This window comes from Megalops cyprinoides, chromosome 6, assembly GCF_013368585.1.
Source record: "Megalops cyprinoides isolate fMegCyp1 chromosome 6, fMegCyp1.pri, whole genome shotgun sequence".
NCBI classification, from domain to species: Eukaryota; Metazoa; Chordata; class Actinopteri; order Elopiformes; family Megalopidae; genus Megalops; species Megalops cyprinoides.
In genome coordinates this window covers 33,875,768-33,899,614 of record NC_050588.1, presented here as the reverse complement: position 1 = coordinate 33,899,614, position 23,847 = coordinate 33,875,768, and the positions used below count along the sequence as shown (strand labels likewise).

At 40.9% G+C, this 23,847-nt stretch overlaps 2 protein-coding genes across 8 annotated transcripts; one reads left to right on the top strand and one right to left on the bottom strand.

Moving 5' to 3' along the window:
- Positions 1-9,613: 9,613 nt before the first annotated feature.
- rbm39a (RNA binding motif protein 39a) lies at positions 9,614-19,798 on the top strand. Of its 7 annotated transcripts, XM_036530586.1 has the most exons (18): positions 9,614-9,917; positions 10,894-10,956; positions 11,151-11,214; positions 12,554-12,603; positions 13,243-13,434; positions 13,865-13,930; positions 14,054-14,107; positions 14,512-14,629; positions 15,003-15,155; positions 15,261-15,398; positions 15,531-15,596; positions 15,696-15,900; positions 16,176-16,262; positions 17,961-17,993; positions 18,344-18,467; positions 18,728-18,833; positions 18,916-18,994; positions 19,111-19,798. In XM_036530586.1, exons 3-18 carry the CDS (start codon positions 11,182-11,184, stop codon positions 19,209-19,211), a joined length of 1,605 nt encoding a protein of 534 aa, XP_036386479.1. In that variant the 5' UTR covers positions 9,614-9,917; positions 10,894-10,956; positions 11,151-11,181; the 3' UTR covers positions 19,212-19,798. The 7 variants fall into 7 exon arrangements, with proteins under 7 accessions (XP_036386479.1, XP_036386477.1, XP_036386476.1 ...); XM_036530584.1 differs by lacking the exon at positions 11,151-11,214 and having other exon boundaries at positions 18,347-18,467; XM_036530583.1 differs by lacking the exon at positions 11,151-11,214.
- A 1,577-nt stretch (positions 19,799-21,375) lies between these two features.
- si:ch211-15p9.2 (uncharacterized protein LOC562650 homolog) lies at positions 21,376-23,013 on the bottom strand. Its single transcript, XM_036531790.1, has one exon. It carries the CDS (start codon positions 22,975-22,977, stop codon positions 21,376-21,378), a length of 1,602 nt encoding a protein of 533 aa, XP_036387683.1. The 5' UTR covers positions 22,978-23,013.
- Between the last annotated feature and the right edge of the window lie 834 nt (positions 23,014-23,847).

The following is a 23,847-nucleotide window of genomic DNA, read 5'->3' as shown; positions in this document are numbered from 1 at the left end:
AGAATGGTTAAAAATACATTTGCATTACATTACCTGTGTGTCTGTTGTTATAGGGCAAATGTCCTTGCTAATGTGCAAACATATGCTAAACGAACAAGACAAGCTCCTCACTGCTCACTTTGATTGTAAAATGTTATGAGGTTATATAACAATAATAAGCAGTATAATCTGTATATCAGTATCTGTAATGACTAAATCAATTTTTCTATTATGATGTGCCCACACAAAAAGCAACCTCTCTCAGTCTCAGTTCAATTAATTACAATAAGACCTCTTTTTCCTCTTTAAAATAAAGTTGTTTCTCTCTAACCGAATAATGTTAAAACAGACTTATGTTTAGCATTTTGACCATGCAGATGTTCTGCTTAAAAAATGGCAATGCAATAGGTAGGAACTCAAACATGTTAATGGTATGCCAGAATGTTTCATTTGGATGAATTATACAATGTATATAACATATTCCTAAATTACTTGCTACATTTACAGTTACATGTATCTGTATTAATTTCACTGATTTACTATGTAGTTTTTTTCTTTAGTAATAAAACATAGCTTTATCTCATGTTTTTCATTATGACCAATGAAACTTATTTTTGATCTGAAACTATTAACTGTATCTTCAACATACAATATAAAACCTCTGTGATGGTCCTCCAGGATTTCCCAGTTTAATAATCCACCAGCTTGTTTACCATGGTGTTTTTCCATTTCCATAGAATAGTGAGAGCCTCATATACTCTGGTGACCCATGGATTAGCAAAATTTACCATGTGCTCTCCGAAAAGGAAATGCAGAAAAAATGTCTTTGAGTCTTGCAAAAAGCATCAATATCTCTGGAGTACGTTGCCAACACACAACACACATATGATAGTTAATTAGTGGTTTAGAATAATGATTTATTGGATGAGGCATTTGGCACTGCAATATGTAGGATTGCACTGAAGGGTTGGACTGTGCTGTGTGTTTGTTTACATATGGCTGTGCTGTGTCCATATGTGTGTGAGAAAATGAGTGTGTGTGTGTGTGTGTGTTTGTGTGTGCGCATGTATGTATGTACATGACCTCTTGTGTATGCATGCGTGGGTGCATTTGTATATCTATGTATTTGTGTGCATGAGTATGTGTGTGTGTGTGTGTGTCTGTGTGAGTGTGCGCGTCTGTGTGTGTGTGTATAGTTGCATGTGCGTTTCTGTGTGTGTGCATTTGTTTGTGTGTGGATGCATGTGTATGTGCATGTGTGTGCGTGTATGTGTGTGTATGTGTGTGTGTGTGCGTGTGTGTGTGTGTGCGGATCTGAGGAGGAGTCAGGGAGGCCGCATGTGCTCAGATAGCCCCTGTGCTGTGCCGGGATCAGCAGGCATGGGGCCAGGTCTGCATCAGGGCCAGCACGGCACTGACAGGGCTGGGTCAGCTCTTTCCACTCTCCCTGTCACAGCCAGGGCGGGGGGAGGGGGAGGGGCCGCTGGCTGGGAGCTCTGTGCATTGATTTGGTCTGGGTAATGGAAAGAATGCATCGCACCACACAACCTTTCCCCCAAACCAATACACCAGACACCCACATGCACACACACACACGCGTGCACACACACACATACACACACACACACACACACACTTGCACACACATGTACGTATGCATACACACACACACACTCACAGAAATTCAAAGAGATTAACAAACAACACAAAGAAGAGGTAAGTATTATTGAGGTTGGGCAAAGCCCCAAATCTGAATATTTTGGAAATTTAGCTGATTTGTTGACCTTGCAGAGGCTTCAGCGGCCTTAAATATGTCTGAAATTAAGTGTACAGGCATCATCTCTTAAAATAAATAAAGTGCCAAGCAGTGACAGGAACATGTTAATGCCCTTGACATCACCACACTTGATTTCATGTGTTACCTGACATATTATCAAACACCAAACCATACAAAACATATTATTGTGAGGGCATCTTTGCATTACATTGGAATGCAAAAGTAAAATTCCTAGTCATGTCTGGTTTGTATACAGGGACCAATGTGTACGCAAGCACTTGGACAAAAATGCCTTTATTTAGTATTTAGCTGAAGGAACAACTTTTTTTCTTAATCGCACCAATAACATTTCACCTGATTTTGATTTGCCAGCAGCTATCCATGGTACCGAGCTTCGTGGTAAAATGAAAAGGCAGTACATCCCGTACGCACTGTATTACAGTCATATACCAGATTCAGCATGATTACGGCTGTAGTTTGGCCTACATCATCAATGAATTCAAGTTTATGCTTACATTGTGCAAGTGAAATAATCTTATTGTGCTGCAAATCCATCTTGTTGCATTCTTTATTTTAGTAGACATTTAATTAGCAGTAAAATCCTCACTATAGACTAATCATATTAAATATGATAATAATAGTGAAAACAATTCATTGTAGTCTCAGGGCATGGTACTTTGTACAAGGGAACGAAATATTTAGTTATACTTTAAAACAAGACAGGATTTGTCTTAGAGAAAAGTAAGACGATTTGCATGGGATTGCAAAGCCCAGAATTACAGAGGTTTGCTCATTGTTCTCAAAGGGTTTATTGTTCACACAGACAGGAAACACACTAGACCTTTTTTCACTCATGAAGCTGTTTCCAGATCTGTGGTTCTTGGTTCTGTGGGACTTCCTGTCTGAAATACTCATGGGGATGCCACAGAAGTTACAACCCCCTCGAACTGACAGTGGGGACCTGTATCACTGAATTGCTTTAACTGACTGCTTTTATTGGCGATGGTACTGGGTCATATCTTTTCTGGGCTTGTGGCCTTTATATTAATATCTGTTAAAAAAATACTTCTTTATCTTGAAAGCATTAAATTGTTTCACTGGGTGTCAAATTATATTATGAGCATTTGGAATAGAACCCTGTTCTGTTCTTCAAAAAGTGTGCCGCGTGGGTCTTGCACTGCCATCTTCATGGTAGGGCATTAAGCATTTTAACAGCGTTTTTGTGAATGTTAGTGTTTTAACAAAGCCAACAGCCAACAGACCCTGATCCTGGTCAGGCTCCAAAATGGTTCTGTTAAAGAGTTGAAGTAAAAACCAACAAAACAAAACTATTTGTGTGTGCGTGTGTGTGTGTGTGTGTGTGTGTGTGTGTGTGTGTGTGCGTGTGTGTGTGTGTGTGTGTGTGTGTGTGTGTGTGCATATATGCAGTGCCTTGTCATGTTTCGCAGCATTTCCACTTGTGAACATTTTCCTGTCACGCAGGGCAGCAGAGCTGTGTGAGAGCGAGGAGCCGGGGGTTTCTCTGCCGACTGCACGTATCAGAAAGCAACAACAAAACAATCCAGCATGGAATGGAAAATGTGAATAAGGGGCTGGGGAGGTGGTGGCGGAGAGGGAGAAGATGAATGCTCCCGCTCTGGTCACAAGGCTGGTTCTTGTAAAGTGTCAAGAATCTGGCGTCCTCCAGATGTGTGTCATGTTTATACTGTCCAAATCCCCCAGAGAGATTTACATTTGGCCGCTCTCTCTCTCTCGCACCCGTCCGGCACAGGGGGGGGGGGGGGGGGGAGAGAGGGAGGCCTAATTACGGAAAGTTGGCAGCCAGCGGAGCAGCGAGCAAGCTGAGGCAGGGGTGCAACGGAAAGAATGAGATTAAACCCAGAAAAATGCAGGGTAATAAAGTTTATGAGACAAAAAGATGAGTAATGAACTTGCTCCACAAGCCCTCTCTCACATTTCTTTCACTAAACTTTGACTTTATTTCCCTCTGAACAACATTCAGAACAAATTCAAGCTCTTCTGCTTTTCTAGATAGCAATAACATAGATGCAGTGAAATAGTAGAAGGCACAGATTGCTCAGAAGAACAGAATAAATCAAAAAGCGGTATACAGCAGCAACCTTAGAATGTAATGGGAAATATTTTATTAGACATTTTCATAGTGCTAACTTCATGTAAAATACAGCTCTAAAAAAGTAAGAGAGAGAACAAGACAAAACTTAAATCTCTATATATGAGCAGCTTACTAAAACATGATATATCCTGTAAGACAGGAAGGAAGAAAATACTCTTGACTATTCTAAAGGACATATTACATTAAACCTTTCCTCTCAAAAAGGAAACTCTTTGAAAATTCAAGAATCTGCTTACCAAAAATGTGTGTTTTGTATCTAACAATGTATCTGCATTGTCACCAACATTATGAGAGAGATATGACCAGAACATTTTCTTGCAAATGATTATAGTACATTATCCTTGTTCCATATTACATACCAATGTCAGGTTTATTTATACTTTGGTGTTAATGTCTTTTCTATGGAGGACATTGCATGAAGATGAACAACCTCCATTCAGCTATTTCCTCGTCATGTTGACATTAATTTAGATGCATATTATTCTATATAGAAATGCATGCCTCAGTAGCTAACTGCTAGCCAGTGACCTAAATATTAACCTCACTCCTTGCAGTGAATGGCACCATCCCTAACCCTATCCCTAACCTTAACCCTAACCCTAATTCTAACCCTTAAAATCAAACCCATGCAGAATCCACCTGCAGAATATTTGCGTTAAAACTCCAATGGACAGCACAGGATCAGCACATGTTACAAGTACAGGAGGGAAGCCTTCCCTTGAGAAGGTATCCCACTGAATGCCTCTCCACACACTCAGACTCATGTCGGCCCACTCCAGCTACAGAGCCGAAATGGATTTCAGACCTCCAGGCCCACAACTATCCACTTCCTGGCTCTCAGGTGACTCTCCGAGGGGGATGAAACTTAAGAACCTTGATCATGTCATTAGTTCTCATTGTATTCACCAAGGCATTCGAATCCACTCATCGAGGAATTGCCTTTTAAATACTAAAAGCACATGGCAGCCTCCCAAGCGTAATTCAGGCTGTCTGAACGACCTAAAAGGATACAATTACACCAGAGGGCACAACCCTTACATTACAACTTTTCTGTGTGCGGAACACTAATCCTCCCTTCTGGTGTGCTGCCCATTGATAGTAATCTTAGCCTCAGAGTAACTAGCATTGTAATTATACCAAGAATTTGTAATCCTTCACACAAATCAGATAAATGAGCCCAAATTAGGATTAGCTGGTGAGGGTTTTACCAACAGGACCCAAGGAGGGAACAATCATAATTCAGCTACCCCTCTAATGTGTCACATGATGCCATATACCCTTTACTGAACACTGATGCTTGCATCTCTACTCATCTTATTCCTCACTGAGGTAGAATTACATGGAGCTCACAAGCAGATCGCCTTCCTCCAAACAGCCTTGGACGCTGTGCAAGCTTTCAATAAGAGACATTGAACGGAGCCCGAATGATGTTCAGGAGGCTTCAATGTCTCACTCACAATTATGGCTTTGTGTTAAAAATAATTCCCATGTTCAAAGGGCCCTATTTATTGCCATAGCAATATAGGAAACGTTTGCAGAATCAGTGACCATGACAGTGGATGTAGGAGCTGCATTCTTTATAATGAGGGAAAGTATTTCCTGTGGACAGCTCGAATAATGGACCTTGAACACAGTAAAAGAAAATGTGCTGCATCCGTCCACATCGTGATGCATCGTGGGACAGCAACATAGAAATGATCCGTGACGAGGTGAGAGTATAAGATCCAAATATACATTTTAACACTGTCATATTCAACACTTACAATTGCCACCATTAACCCTCTGGTTAGCTGAAGTGTGGTTCTCTCATTGCTGTGGTGAAGAGGTGCCATTGATTATTTGCATCTCCAGCGATGACTCATCCCAGTCAACCTGAAGACAACCAGCAGACTGGTATGATCAAGGCAGCTAAATTAATTAAAGAAAACTCTTTCATTTCTCACAGTTTTTATTTTTTATTTATTAATATTGTTGTTTTAATATGTCCTTTCGTCAATGTGCAGACCTATTTTGGAATGGCAATTGGATATGTTATGTTCGTCTCACCGTGACAACCACTGTTCTCATGCAGGAGAGCTGAGGCACAGTGAATGAAATCTTCTGACCTGCAAATGTAAAACATTGTGACAGATCTCAGAAAGATCTCACTTTCCCCCTATTATTTGGTATTCATTTCATAAGGCAATGAGATAGGTGATTACCCATGTATGAGAACCTGTTGTCAGGAAACCTACTTCATTATTGGAAGTTGAATCCTGCAGTATCGCAAAACACTTATTTTACAATGAACTGTTTAACAATACATTATTTTGTAAATCATTGGTTAAAAGTGCATAAATCAAATACATGCTCTTAATGAAAGTGCATACTGTGTTTTACATGTCGTCATTCATCATCAGTTAAATATTGTTCGCTCAGTACTATTGAGACATTATGTCCAGGAAGTGCGGATTAGATAAGCTTGGCGAAAAAACCACATGCATCGTGAGCTTCCCACCCAAACTCCAGCCTTCCTCTGAGCAGCTGGATAGGTTTGAGTTCAGCCAGGACACTTATTTAAAATTGCTTTCTTTCTATTGACCGACACGCAGGTCCTGGTCTTTACAATCCTGAAGTGGAAAGCTGTAATAACCTAACAAATTTGCCAGAATATGTTTGTGAAGAACAGAAATAAATGTAGAGAAAGTATGTTTCAGCAGCCTTTCCAGATGCAGCCTTTGGAGAGAGGCCACGGCTCGGAGCCCTGTGCTTGTTCAGCAACGGAAAATTTGTTTTCAATTAAAGGAAATTCTTCTTTGCTGTACAAAATATGTGATGGAATCGAGGACTAAATGTTTGTGTCTTCAGAATTTGAGTGGGATCCAATTAAACAAAAGGTCATGGGGCACAAAACATGAACCGCAAAATACTAAACAACGTTACTTGTGCAGGAGAAGTAAAGGGTCTGTTCTTCACAGGAAGAGAAATACAGATGGAAGTTTAAAAGTGTGTAAGAGACAATGCAACTATTCTGCCCACCTTTTATGCTGCTATATTTGTTTCTTTCTGGCCAATCAGTGTTTTCAATCAGTGTTGCTATGGAAATAACTTACACACAGGTGGAAAGGACATGATGTATGAGTAGTACTGGAATGTACTACTGATGTACTGTACTGTACATGATGTACTGTAGAGTGCCATTTTCTAAGTCAATCTCTATATACAGGTCAGTGAGAAATAATTTCCTATTCGTGAATGAATCAATCAAACGTAGGAAGTTTTGTGTGTGTGTGTGTGTGTGTGTGTGTGTGTGTACAAGAAAATTCAACAAAAAAAAATGCTCACAGGCCATTGCCTGAGAAATAGTGCCTTGGTATATATCACTTGTGAGTGTGTGTGTGTGTGTGATGCAATAGGTTTTATTTGAAGTCCAGGATTGTATACAAATTTGTATAAATACAGGTCCCTCTAGTGGACATAATACTTACTGTCGACAGTTTACATTTGGTCTGTGAGCTATGGTTACACTACAAAAAAACTCACCTAGAATACATTCTTCTTGTAAAATTTTAATTCAGTATATTATGCCACTGAGTTTCTACAGATGAAGTTGTTTTATGCGCTTTATAATCAAATCCATAAAAGGTTTTAAGACCAAACTACAACAAGTGCAAGTGTATGCTTGCTGCTGGATTATTTGGATTTTGGTTTAAATTATCTGCACACATAACTAGGTTATGAAAAAACTGTTTGTTTTAGTGCCTTGAAAAAGTATAGTTTTTCTTTTACCAAAAAAAAAAATCCTGTCTAGGTTATTGAAATTTTGGCTGCCAGGTAGTGAAATCTGATTCATGCATAAAATGTTAGTAACAAACACTCAACAAATATTCTCTTAAATAAGTTCACTTAATACTTGAATTTAGTTATTTTCTCCACAAAACACCATGACATTGTAACTTCTGCCCACAGATTATCTTCATGTTAAATTTCCAATGACATACATTACATTAATGTAATGTAAATGACTGTAATGTAACATGTACCATATCATTCCTCATGGGTTTTCTGGGGTATTTTCATTCCAGGTCTGAATGATTCAAGGTTAATAACCTTGTGTTAATTATTCCTCATTTTATGCTGTTTCACTCCAGTAACAATATTTTTGAATGTTTTAAAATAAATTATCTGTGTTTACAAATGACAATGGCATATATGGAATGGAAGAGGGATTATAACAGTTTGTTTCACAGTGTTGTGCTAGCTGAATCTAGGGCATCTACATTGATTAATTTGTCCATGCAATTTTATATTAAAACTACTTGTAACGTTGGTAATTTGACTTGATTATATCCAAAAATGCATGCATTTCAATTACAATTACAGTCACATTTCATCCTCCAATTGCTAATATTGGGATAAAAGGAATTTCCACTTTTTATCGGAGAAAACATATTGAAGAAAAGTGACACTTATTCATAGATTTATAACATGTATTGGTTATGTGCGACACGTAGGAAATTTGCATCGTAAAGCACCATGGGTTGGATCATGTTCTTTTCTTAAATACAAGGCTTTCTTTTTTGAAGACAAATCCTAGGGACAGTTCGGTCTATCCACCACCCATAAAGATAAAAATATGTGTTCACTTATCTTAATTACAATACTGCATTGAGGGTCCACTTAACCAATGAAGCCTGTCTGAAGCTTACTGCACAAGAATGATCAACGTATAGTACTTACATATAAAGTGAGAATGAATATAATATTTATGAAATTGAAGAGACAGTTTCACCTGCGAACTAGGTTCAGGAGAAGGTTGCTGTCGCAGTGGTGTGTCTGTCAGAACACAGGAGTCAGGTTTCCAGTTCAGAGCTCTATTGAGGGGTTTGCATGGTTGACTGTGTGTGTGTGTGTGTGTGTGGGTGTGGTTTCTTTGGAATAGATGCACACAACAACACAACAATCTGTCCCCAAGAGTTTGGTGTCCCCCGTTCTTCACCCCACAGAAACTGGTGCAGCACTGAGGTAGAGGAGGTCATCACTATTTTTATATTGTCCAAAATCCTTGGCCCTGGGGTTCCTATAGGTGGCCAAAGGATACGGACAGGTCAGAGGGCAAATGGTGACCTGGGGGCTGTCCTTGGGGGTGCGCCTGTGCCTCGGGTTACCTGTGGGGGTCCTGCTGATAAGGGGAGCAGCAGAACTGGTTTGGGCAGGATTCAAGTGGGTTATAAACAAAGGGTCTGTGAGAGTTTGGGGGCTGTGTGCACAAACAGAAGCAAAAGTCCCTTTTAACAATTTATTTTTTGACCATTCTATTGCTTTTACAACAAAAACAGATGTTTTTCCACATTTGACACCTAGGATTTGATACATAAGCTGTGGTATGTTTGGAAGAATAGATATACAGGGCAGTTACACAAAAGAATTTAGGAAACAGTGCATATTCAGTTTGTGTCAGGTAAATTTAGCCAAGAAAGACTTGGTTTCTCTTGGAAAGAAGATCTATTTATAGTGTCTTTTTTGTGATCAAGTATTTTACGGAAATATGGAGCTGGTGTGGGTGGTGCATAGAGTATCTGTGGTTTTATTTGAGACTTTATGTATAGTTATCTATAACCCGTACATCTATGTTTATTCGTCCGACCAGCAAATCTCGCGGTTTTTTCTCCTTTGGAGCGCGCAGCGAGAAGCCCCTCCGCCGTCGGTTAGGAGACCCCTCGCGCGTAACATAACAGGCGCCATTTTGGTGAAACGCAGGGACGGAGAGGCACAGAGGCGCGTACGTGGGAGGGGAATTTCGTCGTTAAACTCAGTTCAGTTACCTGAATCACTCACTGTGATTGATGAGGTTTTATGAATCGCGAAACTTCGTGTGAATGGTTTTGTTTAGAGTCGCACTTAGTTAACGGTGCATTTCTTCGGTTTGGAAAGTGGAAGAAGGAAGAAAAAAGACGGAGGTCAAGAGAGGCCTAGTGAAAAGAGTACGCCGAGACGAAATTGTTGTGGAAGCCATTGGAGTAAACACAATCACATTTTCACAGTGAGGTAATGTTAATGTGGGGATGATGGCTAGTTGGCTAGTTATTGGAGCAGTTAAAATAAACGATTCCGACTGGGTAGCTGGTTGGAATTTACTTCACAACTACCTAAATATATAATCTAACTAACTAGTTTACATCTTCATTGCCCGTCCGCGACCCGTGGCCCATTTAAACTGAGGCTAACGCAACGCATTTGGGTGCTTTGGTGGGATATTATGTACTTTTGAGTCAAATTACGTGTTAACAGATTATCAAATTACTTTTGTGGGTTCTTGTCTCACGGGTAACGAAACACATTTAGCCATCTAATGTAAATAGAAATCAGGAAGGACTGAGTGCTGCGAGTTGTACGTTTACCTTGCAGTCAGCTAATGTAGGTAGACTGGTTGTTTTCACCTGTTTCCCAGATAAGTAAAGTTTGTAGACACCTGATGAACGAGGAATTCGTTTTGACAATTCACTGTATACCATGGCTCGATATTGTTTTTACACTAGGTACCGATCAAGGGTTGCAAGTTCTAAATAAACGATAATGGATCATGCACTGTAGTTGGGAGCCATTTTAAGAACAATTGAAAGCTATTAACTACTTCGAAAGGACGAGGGACGCTTTGTTTAGCAAATAAATTCATCGCAGACAAAGGGCGAAAGTGATGCTATATCTTTATACGAGTGCTATTAATTCAGAATGTTCTTTGGTGATGGCAACGTTTGTACACGTCGGAGGTTTTAATTGTAAATATTGTTTGCAAGAAATATTGAGTGATTTGTTGCAGTTGTACTCTCACCCTTACATTGCCAAGAATGCCATCGTTCTTGATTGCTGTTTATGGTTCATCAATACTGTAGTTTCACACTTATACCCATAGCTATTCTCTTATCTTCGTAGCTTTTAATGATAGAAGCAGTACATTTAGCTGTCTGAAAGTAACATTAAACAAATTCTGCTTTACTGACATCCTTATTTTTTTTCCCTCCAGCTAAACAGCAGTATGGCGGACGATTTTGATATTGAAGCTATGCTTGAGGCTCCTTATAAAAAGGTGAGTGGTTTTAAGGAGTACCTTTGGGTGGCTTTAATGCACTACACTTGAATCTGCTGGTCTGTTACCATCTCGTCTCCCCAGAGCCGTAATTTACCTGTGGAAAACTGATTTTAATGTTTTTGTTTTTGTGATGTGATGCAGTAGTTTCAATTCAGAATTATGAATAAATGCCCATCTATCTCTTTTTGTAGACTTGCCTAACGATATCTCACCTCTACTCCCATGAATTCCAGTGTGAACTGTCAAAAAAGAAAGGTAGTAATTGCGCAATGTATTGATGTACTGTGGTCCCCTAGGTAAAAAGAACCTCATCTTTGAACATCCAAGCTCCTGTTTGGTAGCAACAGGGTGAACGCAGTGGATGAAAACCACATTTAACTGGAAAGACACCATGGAGACAGTATTCAAATTTTATGTAGAGATGGTAGTTTATACCATTACTGTTTCCACTCCCTGATTAGTGGATAGACCTTTGTTTAAACCACATAATTAGTGCTGCAAAGATCGATCAGGTATGGAGTGTATCTATACTTTGTACAAATTAAATCTATATGCATGCCTTTTACTCTGAATTTGTGACTGATACATGTGTTAAATGTCTTAAGCCGGTTCAGTTTTGTCTCATAATGCTATATATTTTATTTAACAAAGCAGTGAGGCCATTAAGTGGTTATTTGCTCTTGCTGATGTTTTTGGCAGTCACCAGGGGCCAGCATCACTTGTAAAAATAAACTCGTAAAAATGTGAATACTGTCTCTTGACCCTTGACTTGACATTGTGATGGTTTAAAAGTAGCTTTGAATCCAGGGTATTTCAGCCTCTAAGTAATTTTGCATGCTTTAACACCAGTTGATATTCTTTACACTTTCCCACAAGTGAAATGTATTTGCAGTACTTTGGCCTTTATATTTAACAATAAACACAATTGAAAGTGCATTTTTAATGTAAATTCTTTCAGCAATGGGTGTACTGTTCCCCATTAAAGCAGTGGTTAACATGGGTCATCTCCATGCAGCTGGCTACGAACTAGGGAGTTTCATGAGGATGAACTGGTGGATTTTATTTTTTACATGAATTTCTTGGGAGCCGACATTACTAAGCAGTGTGAATCCCTGTTTGCTTCAGGGCGAGATGTGTGACAGAGGTGGCATCGAGCTCTTACAGTCCACGAACGAAAATGGGTGAAGATCACTGGAATGGCATCCACCACAGGAACTCGATTAGTGGCTGGCTGCTAGCATGGCCACATTGGTCTTAGGCAAAGATAGCCTTGGTACTGATCAGGAGGGGTTGCTGACCAAATACTCACTTAACATGGCTTTCTATAGCGTACCAAATTTTGCATTTTACCACGTCTAGACCTTGACTTTTGGATGAATTAACTATGCTTACGAATGTATTAAGAAGACAAAGGGGAAATGAGAGCCAAGTGGTTTAAAAAGGGCCCAGTTGTAGAAGTTTGACAAACCTATTTTCTATGAATACATTTTAAATGATTATATTTGTATCTTCTCTTGTTCCTATCCCCCTTACCCTGACGACTTGAAATGTTACCTCTTCGTCCTCATGATGTTCTTCTATCAACCCTGCTTAGGATGAGGTCAAGCCTACTAGTGCCAATGGACACGAGGAACGCAGTAAGAAGTAAGTGAAGCCGCTGAGCAGGGCCGCTCAAACTTGATGCTAGGGATGGTTGGGTGCAGCCATATTTTTGTAATGAGTCAGACTTGAAATGGATGCAGGTTTGGATTACTCTTTTCTTTGTCCTTGTCTTCCGCAGTCAGGTATTTAGTTTCAGGAACCACACCATATAGCAGATTTGGAGCGTATCACATTAATTGTATTTTTTTTATGGAAATACTACAGATAAAGTAAAATGATACTGAAAAGTAGGGGAACTGTGGGGGGGGTGGTTGAAGATGGCTGGAAATCATTTCCAGTGATTTTAAAACTTTTAAATATTTCAGCTGAAGTTTAGCCTTTCAGTAGCATAAAGGACAAATTCAGTAACAACAGTGCAAAGTATGTGTGTACTCATGCACACACACAGTTGTTGTAAATGCTTAAGGTATACAGCATGTTACATATGGAAAATGATGATTGTTTGTTTGTTTTGAGCAAAACCCAGAGGCTGCCCAGGACAAAGTTTGGACATAGTTTTATTTAATGCTTTCATTAAACTATCAATGAATTGAAGTCTTTCTGTCCCATAAAGCGGTCATGTAGCGCCGCCACATCCTTTCACCTCCCAGTCTGTGTGCAACCGTGTTTTGTTTTGTGAAGGAAAAAGCGGAGTAAGAGTCGCAGCCGGAGCCGCGACAAGCGCAGAAGCAGGAGTCGGGAGCGCAAGAGAAGCCGGGACAGGAAGAAGAGCAGGAGCAGGGAGAGAAAGCGCAGTCGCAGCAGAGAGAGGCGCCGCAGCCGGTCACGCAGCCGAGAACGCGGCGGCCGGTACAAAGCCCGCAAGAGCCCCTTGTACGTGCTACATTTCTTCCGTCACGTCTAGCGTTCCTGTCTGTGGTCCAGCGCGCTTTGTTCTGCAAGGCTGTCACGAGACATAGAGATGTGAACGTAGTCGCACCCACCTTGAGTCTGGATCAGAGCCTGGGTGTTAAATAAAAGCCATTTTGTCCAGATTTTGTGGGTGGTTGAAGGGCCATCTAACCAGACCCTCAACTGTATGTGTGGCCTATACGGGAGAGAATGGAGGCTGTGGAGTTTTCTGAAACCCGCCTCAAAAAAGCAGAATCTGAGGTGTAGGCAAGCGGCTTGGACTTCATTGGCTACTGGAGAGCAGCTTGCAGTGCGTGGTCGCTCCACCCTAGCTCCACCCCACCCTCCACATCACCCTGAGTAGATCCGTAGTAGTCGTAGATACTGAGATGAACCTTGTTTTTAATCGCAGTTCTGGGCCGAAATTTAACGGTGGTTCCAGGGGGAAGATTGGCCCACCACCAGCCATCAAACAAAGGTTTTTATTATACTATTTTTTGTCATTTGTGTGGGTAGTTGCTTGTTCAGTGTGTGGCGCTAGGCCAGATTATACTTCTTTGCCATCAATTAATACTAATGCTGTTTTTAAAAACTTTTACAGTCGAAGACGTTCCAGAAGCCGGAGTCCTTTTAAGAAAGATAAGAGCCCAGTGAGGTGAGTTACATACAACATTATTACTTTTTCTAAAGAGGCGGTGTAAAGTGTAAGATGACCCAGTATCTGCTAACATCCCCCGCTCTCATTCAGTCATGTCACTGGAGTACTCGAATGACCGGACATTGAAAAGCAATATGCCCACATGTCCTTGCTATTTTAGCCTGATCTGCAGTTGGCTTCACTGTGTAAAATAACCTGTCAGTGTAGAGCTCTGTGAGTGACTGTATTTTCACTTGAGCACTTGATTTCATCCCAACCTTCAACCCACGCCTGAAATGTGCTGTCTGTACTACACCTATCCACAGTTAAAGATCCTAATCCTGCAAAGGTAGCCGTGTTGCTTTTGATGATCATATCGTACAGGAGGTCCCTAAAGCTTATGTTCCTTCACTTTATTTAAGGGAGCCCATTGACAACTTGACACCCGAAGAGAGGGATGCGCGTACAGTGTTCTGCATGCAGCTGGCAGCCAGAATCAGACCTCGCGATCTGGAGGAGTTCTTTTCAGCAGTGGGAAAGGTCAGTTGTTTAAGCGTTTGCACCTAAAATTTCATTCTGGCTCCTTCCATAATGTTAGTTCTGTAGTGTGCCAGCAGATACAGCCATATTAACGTGTGTTAATTTTAAAAGTTAATTTTAGTTATTGCACATCAGCACAGTATTGGTCGCTGATTTTTTTAGAATAGGAAAATATGGTGTACTAGTAGTTGAATTTATTACTCCGAGTTGCTATTAAGCTCTACAGTGCTAAGGAGTGCTTCTCATAGTTGCATTAATTATTGATGTGTCGTATTGCTTTGTAAAGTAGTGGCTAGGCAGTGTGCTGGTGTAATCTCTTGGCACTTCCCAAAGCATATAAAAAATGTACTAAGCTTTTTTTTTTCTCCTTTAGGTGAGAGATGTGAGAATGATTTCAGACAGGAACTCCAGACGGTCAAAGGGGATTGCTTACATTGAGTTTGTTGAAGCAAATTCAGTGCCATTGGCAATTGGCTTGACTGGGCAAAGACTCCTGGGGGTGCCCATCATTGTCCAGGCTTCACAGGTAAGACCACAGGATTTGCATTTAGTGATCTCATTCAGGATGTGTAAACTGTGTTTGAGACATTAAGCAGATGATTGACAGCGTGATTTTTGTTTTTAATTAAAGGCTGAAAAGAACAGGGCTGCTGCGATGGCCAACAACTTACAAAAGGGCAATTCTGGACCAATGCGGCTGTATGTTGGCTCCTTACATTTCAATATCACAGAAGATATGCTCCGAGGAATCTTTGAGCCTTTTGGAAGGGTAAGGAACATTTTTACACAGTATTTTGGTATTTTTTCTCTTATGGCTGTTGATACACCATACTGAATTTTCCTTTGAATCACATGAGACAGCATTTTGCTTATAATTATTTGAAATTTTCTGTGCTTTCAGATCGAAAGTATTCAGCTCATGATGGACAGTGAGACTGGAAGATCCAAAGGATACGGCTTTATAACAGTAAGTTGAGTCATGGTGTTACATCACATGTAAAGTTTCACGTCATTTTTTCATGCAGCACTGCAGAATGGAGTTGAAATGGTCCCTCTTTTTTTGCAGTTTTCAGATGCAGAATGTGCTAAAAAGGCACTGGAACAGCTGAACGGATTTGAGCTGGCCGGCCGGCCGATGAAAGTGGGACATGTTACAGAACGCACAGACGCTTCCACTGCCAGCTCCTTCTTGGACAGCGACGAGCTGGAGAGGACCGGCATTGACCTGGGAACAACTGGCCGTCTGCAACTCATGGCCAGGCTTGCTGAAGGTGATTAAGGCTGAATGAACATCTTGTTATCCTGGCCTTTGCCAGCTGTATCCTGCAGTATGACTGTCACATGCACGCAGTAGGTTGTCAGATTTATGAAAATGGAGGGGCAGCTCTTCTAGAGGGTTTTTCGTGCTCAGGTCTGGTTATTGTCTGAAAAGGGAATGCTTGTGTGTCTTTGTAACTATGTGAATGCGTGTTGTATGTTTTTGTGAATACAGGGAAATGGATGTGTAGCCTGATTGATTAAATGTTTCTTTTTCTTTCTTTCTTAGGCACTGGTTTACAGATTCCCCCAGCAGCCCAGCAAGCCCTACAAATGAGTGGATCAATTCCTTTTGGTGCCATGGCAGCTGTAACTGGTAATTAAGCACAAGTTACATAAGACATTGCCTGCTATCTGTACTGTGCTTGTTGGGTGTGGGTCATCTGTGACATGTCATGAGTTTCACGGTGTGGCATAAGTGCTCATCTCCCGTTCCTGCTGGAGGATTCCATTGTAGCACATAATCATATCTCATTATGTCATCACTGTTATATTTTTACACAAATTAGATGGTAAGGGGAATAAGAGAGTAGGGTTTCAAATGTTATTGTGGGACATGTAATGCCAAAGGAATACTGTCACCTCTAGGTTGCATGCAGTGTTGCAAGTGCAACACTGATGTAGTTTGTGAGCCTGGCAGTGGTAGTGTCCAATTTGATTAACTACTTTTTGTTGGGGATCAGGCACTTGGTAGACAGTGATGGGAAGAGCCAGGCTAGAGCCTTCGTGGTAAGAGGTGGCAAGTTGCCCGCAAGCTAATAGCCCTGTTTGTTTGTATCAAGTTTTGGCATGATTCACAGTCAAACCTCGAGGGTAAAAATTTCTGATCATTGCCAAATTGATTGTCTAACTAATCAATTTGGCAATTAATTTTTATCAATCAGCTTCTTCCATATGACCAAGATTGTACCTGTGTCAGACCAAATCATGTGTTTTATTTATTTTTTTGTTCTTGTTTTTGGTGCTATAATTAAATTGAGGGCTGGTGGACATTAGATATTTGCACACTACAAATGCCACAAAGTGATTGGTTGGTGAAGTGTAGAACATCTATTTTTGTCAGCAAATATGTTTGTATGAACAAAGCTTGGAAGTAAGTAACAGCCAGCTAATAAAATCCTGTCTTTAATTGAGCTTTTGGTTGACTGGGCAATAAACGTGGTCACATAACTGAAGCTGTGTTCACGTACTGTAGCTCAGTAGGTAACTTGGCTAGCTTCCAAGCATTTGTTATGTTCTTGTCATGTCATTCGATTCTAACAATGACAGTCTTACGATTCTGCAGAAAGTGTGATGCCTGAAATTGTTGATGTCATTGTATTTATTTGCAAGTTTTATTCAAACCAGTGTATGTAAGGTAAACTCCATATGACACATTCTGTGTTGTCTTGGATCAGTGGGGAGTCTGTTCATGCTTAGCAAGCTAGCTAAATTACTAGCTTTGTTATTACCAGCCAAGTTTTCATTGTTTTTAGCTGGTCCTTACAATTTTCCCTTTATCTGCAAAGATCTGTAGAAGCTAGCTAGCCATATGTTGTTGGCTTCTGAAACTACCAGAAGTGAAATACTGACACGTGTTCTGGAGAGTGTTTGGCCGTTCGATTGCTGTCTTAAAACGAAATTGAATCAACCTGTTGTCCACCTGTTGTTCCTGCAGTCTATTAAATGATATTGGTATTAAATGATAGATCTGCTCTAGGCAGCATCACTGACCTGTCTGAATACGTTTTTCTCTGCTTATTCAGTTTTCACACCGCTTTGTTTTTTGACTTCAGGATACCCTTAGGCAGTCCATTAGGTTCTTCCTTATTAAATAGTTAATTCAATAAACAATAAGTATTCTGGTCAGTGCACCTTTCACTCAGGCCCTGCTTGTTTTTTGTTTAATTGAAGTAGAGAAAATGTAAACATCCATCCATGTTGCACTGTCATTCCATCCTTTCCAGCCTCGTTATGTTAGTTGTCACACAAATGAAGTGCACGTGGTAATTATTTTTTTCCTTCTAATCCATAGATTTACAAGCAAGGTTGACTCAGCCCCCTGAAGGTGAATGTAATTTGTATCTAACGCATGTGAAGTACCTTTGAGTTTAAAGATTTTTTTTTTTAGTCTAAAGCGTTATACTTAAGTACTAAGGTATAAAGTCTAAAGTACTAATTAGTTTTTACCATATGACACCTTCGGACTGCTTAGGTGCCTAATTTTCATAGTTTAACAAGCTCAGGTTGGAATTTGTTATGCAGCTTCAGCAGGTCATATGCAGCAGGCAGTGTTGGGACAATGAAGAGCACCTGAGTCAAAACTCGTATGAGCAGTGGCACAGTTACTTAAAGAAAGTTTAGAGGTCCTTTTATTCTGCAGTCCACATTAATAATGAAAATGTCTCTCTTTCTCAGCAGCTGCCATCAACCCTGCGTTGAACTTGAACCTGAATATGAATGTGAACACTCCTCTGAATCTACCAACACAACCGATTGCTACGCATTGCTTCCAGCTGTCGAATATGTTCAATCCTCAGTCGTAAGTATTGAAATGAAGCCCTTGTTATTTTACCACAACATGTCTCCAAAATGTGTGTGTTATTACAACCCCACTCAGTTCAAGATTATATGCTGTTGCCCGGTTGATTATGAAAATGGACACAAACGTATAGGTCACGTTGCAGTTATTTATCACTGAATGGCGGACCATTTGCTCCAAGAGAATGAACTTTTGCATCCAGGAGAACATGTTGATTGTCACCCTGTTCGGTGCTGAGCAAATGTAACTTATTTTTACAGGGAAGTTGACCCTGGCTGGGATGTGGAAATTCAAGATGATGTCATCGAAGAATGCAACAAACATGGCGGGGTTGTACACATATATGTGGACAAGAATTCAGCTCAAGTAAGAATTTTTTTATACCATGTAAAGACTCCTCTCCTATGTTTATATGCTTTTCCATGCTAAAATTACGTTCCCATTTCAGGGCAATGTGTATGTGAAGTGTCCAACCATTCCTGCTGCCATGGCTGCCGTGAATGCACTACATGGAAGATGGTTTGCAGGTATGACACTGTACTCTGTTACCCAGTGGTTGCTGATTTTAAATGAAACCACATGGTCTGTTTTGGATGCATACTTTTTAAAACATGGAAAAAATGATTAAACTTTGTTTCCACAGGTAAAATGATCACAGCTGCATACGTTCCTCTCCCAACGTACCACAATCTTTTCCCGGACTCGGTGGTGGCTACTCAGCTTCTGATGCCTTCTCGCCGATGATTCAGTAAAGCGAGAAATCCATTAGACTGAATGCCCGTTTTTTGGATTGTACATACTTGGAAGCCTGTTTCTCATTTATTTTGACACTTGGACATCTTACTGATCTAGGATCAGCTCTCCAAACCTGAGTAGCAAATTCTGGCACACTTGTCCTTTTGTTTTTTCCATGTCTTCTGGAGAATACAGCCTCTCTTTCCACTACATGTCATTTTGTGTAGGCCTCTCCTAAAAAGGAGTTGGCAGTTAGATACTGGGCTTCATTTGTGTTACCACATCTGAACATGATTTAGACATTGTGCGTGAAGTTTACACATGCATAATAAAGGGACTAGTTTTATGTACAGCTTGCCTGTTGGTCTTTAACCATGGGCCATTTTATCATCTCTTGTAAAATTTTTTTGTACATACACTTGAAATGTTTTTCACTGAGAGTGTAGAATTGAGATGCCTTCAAACAACCAAAAATCATATTTTGATCTTTTTGAGGAGAGCAAACATTGTAATTTTACCTGTCCATCTGCATATTCAATGTTTTCAGCTCTATGAGCTCTGAAATCTAATTGACTATTAATTTGTTTTAATTTGGAGACCACTTGGTATTTAAGTATATGTTTTGTAATCAAGATTTGGTTTTGTAAAGAATTCTTGATTAAAATTTATTTCAAATAAAGTTACTGTTGTGGTCAATGTAGTTAATTTGTTCTCCTTTCTGGGCCTACACTGATGGTATTTTTGAGTATTCGGGTGTTAAATGGTGGCAAATAGACTCCCTGGTCTTATGAATTAATGGTAGCATATCTCAGATCTTAATAAATGACCAATGTCAGGGTTTCTTGATTAGCTAGAGTGATCTCCTTTCATTTTCAAGTAGCTTCCCTCTTGCATTTTGGTCTTTTAAGTGTTTTGCAGCTTGAAACTGCTCATGGATAGGAGACGGAACAGGACAAAGCGTTTTTGGACTGTTGTGGAATTACAGAATATTTCAACAGGACATGCATACATTAATTGCTTTTTGAAATTATTTGTGCAATGGGCCCAATGATATGTAACTGAAAAGCTAAGCTTAATGGAGACAGCAGCCTCAAATGTGTCAAAGGAACAAACTTTCCCAAAATATGTTGAGTAACAACTTAATATTAACATACCACTGACACTACAGTTCTTCCATAAAAAGTGTATTAAATATAGAGCTGTCAAATATTAAATTGGACCTTTCCAAATGTAGAATACTCAGACTGTACAACTGTACCTTTAGAACAACACGTCTGGCTGAAAACTAGATACTGACAATATTATAAATACAATGAACTGACAAAGTAACTTGTCTAGTGAACCAAAGAAGGTTTATGTGTACACTGCAACATTGTAGACATACTGGCTAATTGTTACATCATCCGCTATTGGCTTTCAAATACAGTTGCTAAATATGGTGCGTGTTTTTGTGTTAGTTCCTGATCCCAGCAGTGGGGTATTAAACTATCCAAATGATATCAATTGAATGACACTTTTTTAAATGGTTATAGCATTGGTGGGATATCTATAAAATTGAAGACAGTTTTTTAGAACAGGAATTATCTGAATGAATTAGGGCAGACATGGATTTAGCAACCATGTTATGCTTATCTTAACTTCCTGGTGTGTTGTCATTGTAACAAAGAAAGCCTTGTCTCATTGCCAACTTCTGGAATTTTATCATTTTCAAAAACGTGGCTTTGTGAAACAGCCCCTAGGACACGCTGAATCTGTTCATATATTAAAACTGTTTCAAGGGCAAAAGGCAAAATATGACTGTTAGCCATGAATAAAAGCCTTTGACAAGGCAAATTTTAAAGTCTGTAGTATGAAATGAAATGCCAAACCCCAGAGAAGTACCTGGTCATTTTGTCACTAATGCCATCTGTTAAAATGTCAATGTGAACAATAATGAAAAAGGAACACCAACAGACTCGCAGAGACTGTTTGAAACTTCCCAGCTCAATGTATACCGGCATTGTAGAACAAAAATCAGCTGAGTACATGTCTAAGTACATCGAACAGTGTTTTACATTATGATGAGATTCAAGATGCATGGAATATATTTTATGTAGCAATGGAATTAATTTACTTGTGTCAAGGCGTTCTTAAATCTGGATTATAGATTATTGCAGTAGATAGTGATAATTACTTATGCTGCCTCGGTAATGTTTGCCTTGTGATTTGCTTCAATGACAGGGCTGTTTAAATGGATTACTATAATTGTAATATCATCTCTGTACATTCTTGCCAGCTCTTGAGGAAGGTTCAGAATCTTGGACAAGCGCCTGGGATCCACAGTGCCAAAACCGTCACCTCCCAAAGCATGGCGCAACAGATATGTAGCAGAGTTATCATCTTCAAGGGCTGAGAGGGACCTAGCTTTCCTCTCCAAAAGCAACCTGTGCATCTGTCCCAAGGTGAAGGAGAGTCCAGAGACTGGTTTCTGCCAGTACATTCCAGTCAGGTGTTCTCCTATGACCTGCACAACACTCTGCCTATGCATCAGTTCCCACAGGCCATCTGTGGCTAGGACGAGGAACTTGTCTTGAGGTCGGAGCTTGTGATGGGTGACCTCGGGCTCCGCTATGAGATACGGGGGTGTGTGATAATTTGGCGGAAGCATTTTAGCGTGCTCGTTACCCGACAGAATCTCTGAGCGTGTCTCACACACACGATTCAAGAGCTCGCTGCTCCACTTGAACTTGACGTCCCCAAAAGCTCTGAAGGGCATGAGAAGACCCAGCAGCCTGTCGTGTTTGACCACCGTCTTCTTTTCGGAGGCCGGGTGCTCTGAGCGGATCCGCTGCACCTCGTCCGGGTTCTGCGCGTTGTGGTCATTGCTAATGGTCATAGCAGACCAGCTGCCGTCGTCTTGCTGAATCCCGAGCACGGCCCTGCTGTCCCCGAGGTTAGCAACGTGCAAGTCAGATCCATCCACATGGGCGACGCAAGCGGTGCACCCCGACAGTGCGACTCTGAACGGAGTGTAATGCGAGAAGGGGTCCCCAAAGTCCACCTGCGCCTCCAGCGAAATGTCGTTGTCCAGCCTCTTGAACGCGTTCACCAGGGCGGCCTGGATGTCCTTGTCCTCATCCTCCGCCAAGTCGATCAGCTCCTGCCAGTATGTCCGCAGGCTGTTGAAGTACAGCTTCCCGGAGTCCGTGCTGACGTAGTCGTTGGGGTGCTTGTGCCACTGCAAAATGGGGAGCACGGGACGCTCGTTGTCCACCGCGTCCTCGATGTCCACCAGCGTCTTCAGCGGGAGCAGGGAGACGGCTATGTAGTAGAAGAGCCTCTCACTGACGGCCTGCGCACAGGCGTGGCCCGCGTGCCCGTCAAAAACCCCGAACATCATGCCTCTGCTCTGCAGACAGGTGGCGGCGCTCCTGCGGTCTTCGCTGGGCGAGTTGGCCGCCAGGAGGTTGCTGTCGAACCTTAGCACCGAGCTGACGTTTCTTCCGTCGTACCCGTTAACGTTGAAACTGTACTCGTTCGATTTTAAAATACGGTTAATCTCAGAAGGGGGCATCTGACTTTTGTGAACGTTTGCTCTGTATTTCCTGCTTGGGCTGAGGAGAGCAGCTGTTGTGGGGCTGACAGCCACCATGCTCACTGGTGGGACAGCAGAATGGCACAGTCTGGTATTCAGCTCACCACACACAAGCTGTGCAAAACGGATGTGGCATACTGATCTCCAATGGTGCATGGCCCACTGCTGTCCGCAATGCTGAAGATTATGCAAAGTTTGCATGTTTCACAAAGCGTTGGAAAATGGAATAGTTGAGACCTTTAACTGTGAAGACATGATACATGTTAATTAAACATTAATTTTAAACATATTTTACCCAATACGAAAATGTTTTAATGAAAATATTGGCACAACTAAACATTACCATATCAAATAAGTATGTCTTGATGTAATGGTACGTCAAAAGATACACTGATTTAAACTTGTTTACTTAAAACGCAACTTGCTTGATTTCACACGTCAGTTGTTCTGTGTGTACTTTATTGCCAGTCCTAAGCAATCAGTTCCAGATGGTTCAACTATGCTGAGATTGGCATGCCCTGCACAGACGAGAACCGAGAGAGATGTGGGGCACTTTCAGGACCGACTCGAAACCAGGGTTCCCCTCTGTAGGCGCAGCATTACGCAATGTGCAAAGGTAGCTTAGTCGACACGTGAAGCCGTCTATATACTCTGTCACTCTGTGACAACCAATAAACCAATAAAATGTCTCAGATATTGCATATCAATAAATAAATTATGACGTTATGTGGGTTACTGTGCTATATTCCGGACGGCACTCAATGCCGATTTTGCCCTAGCTGATAAAGTTTCTCGCAGTCGGGATAGGCATACAGAATAAAGCTTAAAGGAGACTATTCGTATTGCACTGGAACACAGGTTTTCCTCGTTCCGCAAGTGTACTATCTGTGTGGGAGATGTTTGCCATTTACAGCTTTAATAAGTTACCAGAGACATTTACAGCCCCATCGTTTCAGCACGGCGAGTTCTCTAGTCCATAACTAGCTGGAACTGCGACACAAGGCGAAGAGCCATTAGTGTCAGTATTTTTTTTCCCAATTTTAGCCATGCAACGTAACAGATTTAAATTAT

Coding starts and splice junctions, on each gene's coding strand:
- rbm39a (XM_036530583.1), top strand. CDS start 10,906: ATGGCGGACGATTTTGATATTGAAGCTATGCTTGAGGCTCCTTATAAA. Junction 13,931..14,053: donor CCACCAGCCATCAAACAAAG/GTTTTTATTATA, acceptor AAACTTTTACAG/TCGAAGACGTTCCAGAAGCC. Junction 16,263..17,960: donor TGCCATGGCAGCTGTAACTG/GTAATTAAGCAC, acceptor TCTAATCCATAG/ATTTACAAGCAAGGTTGACT.
- si:ch211-15p9.2 (XM_036531790.1), bottom strand. CDS start 22,977: ATGCAAACTTTGCATAATCTTCAGCATTGCGGACAGCAGTGGGCCATG.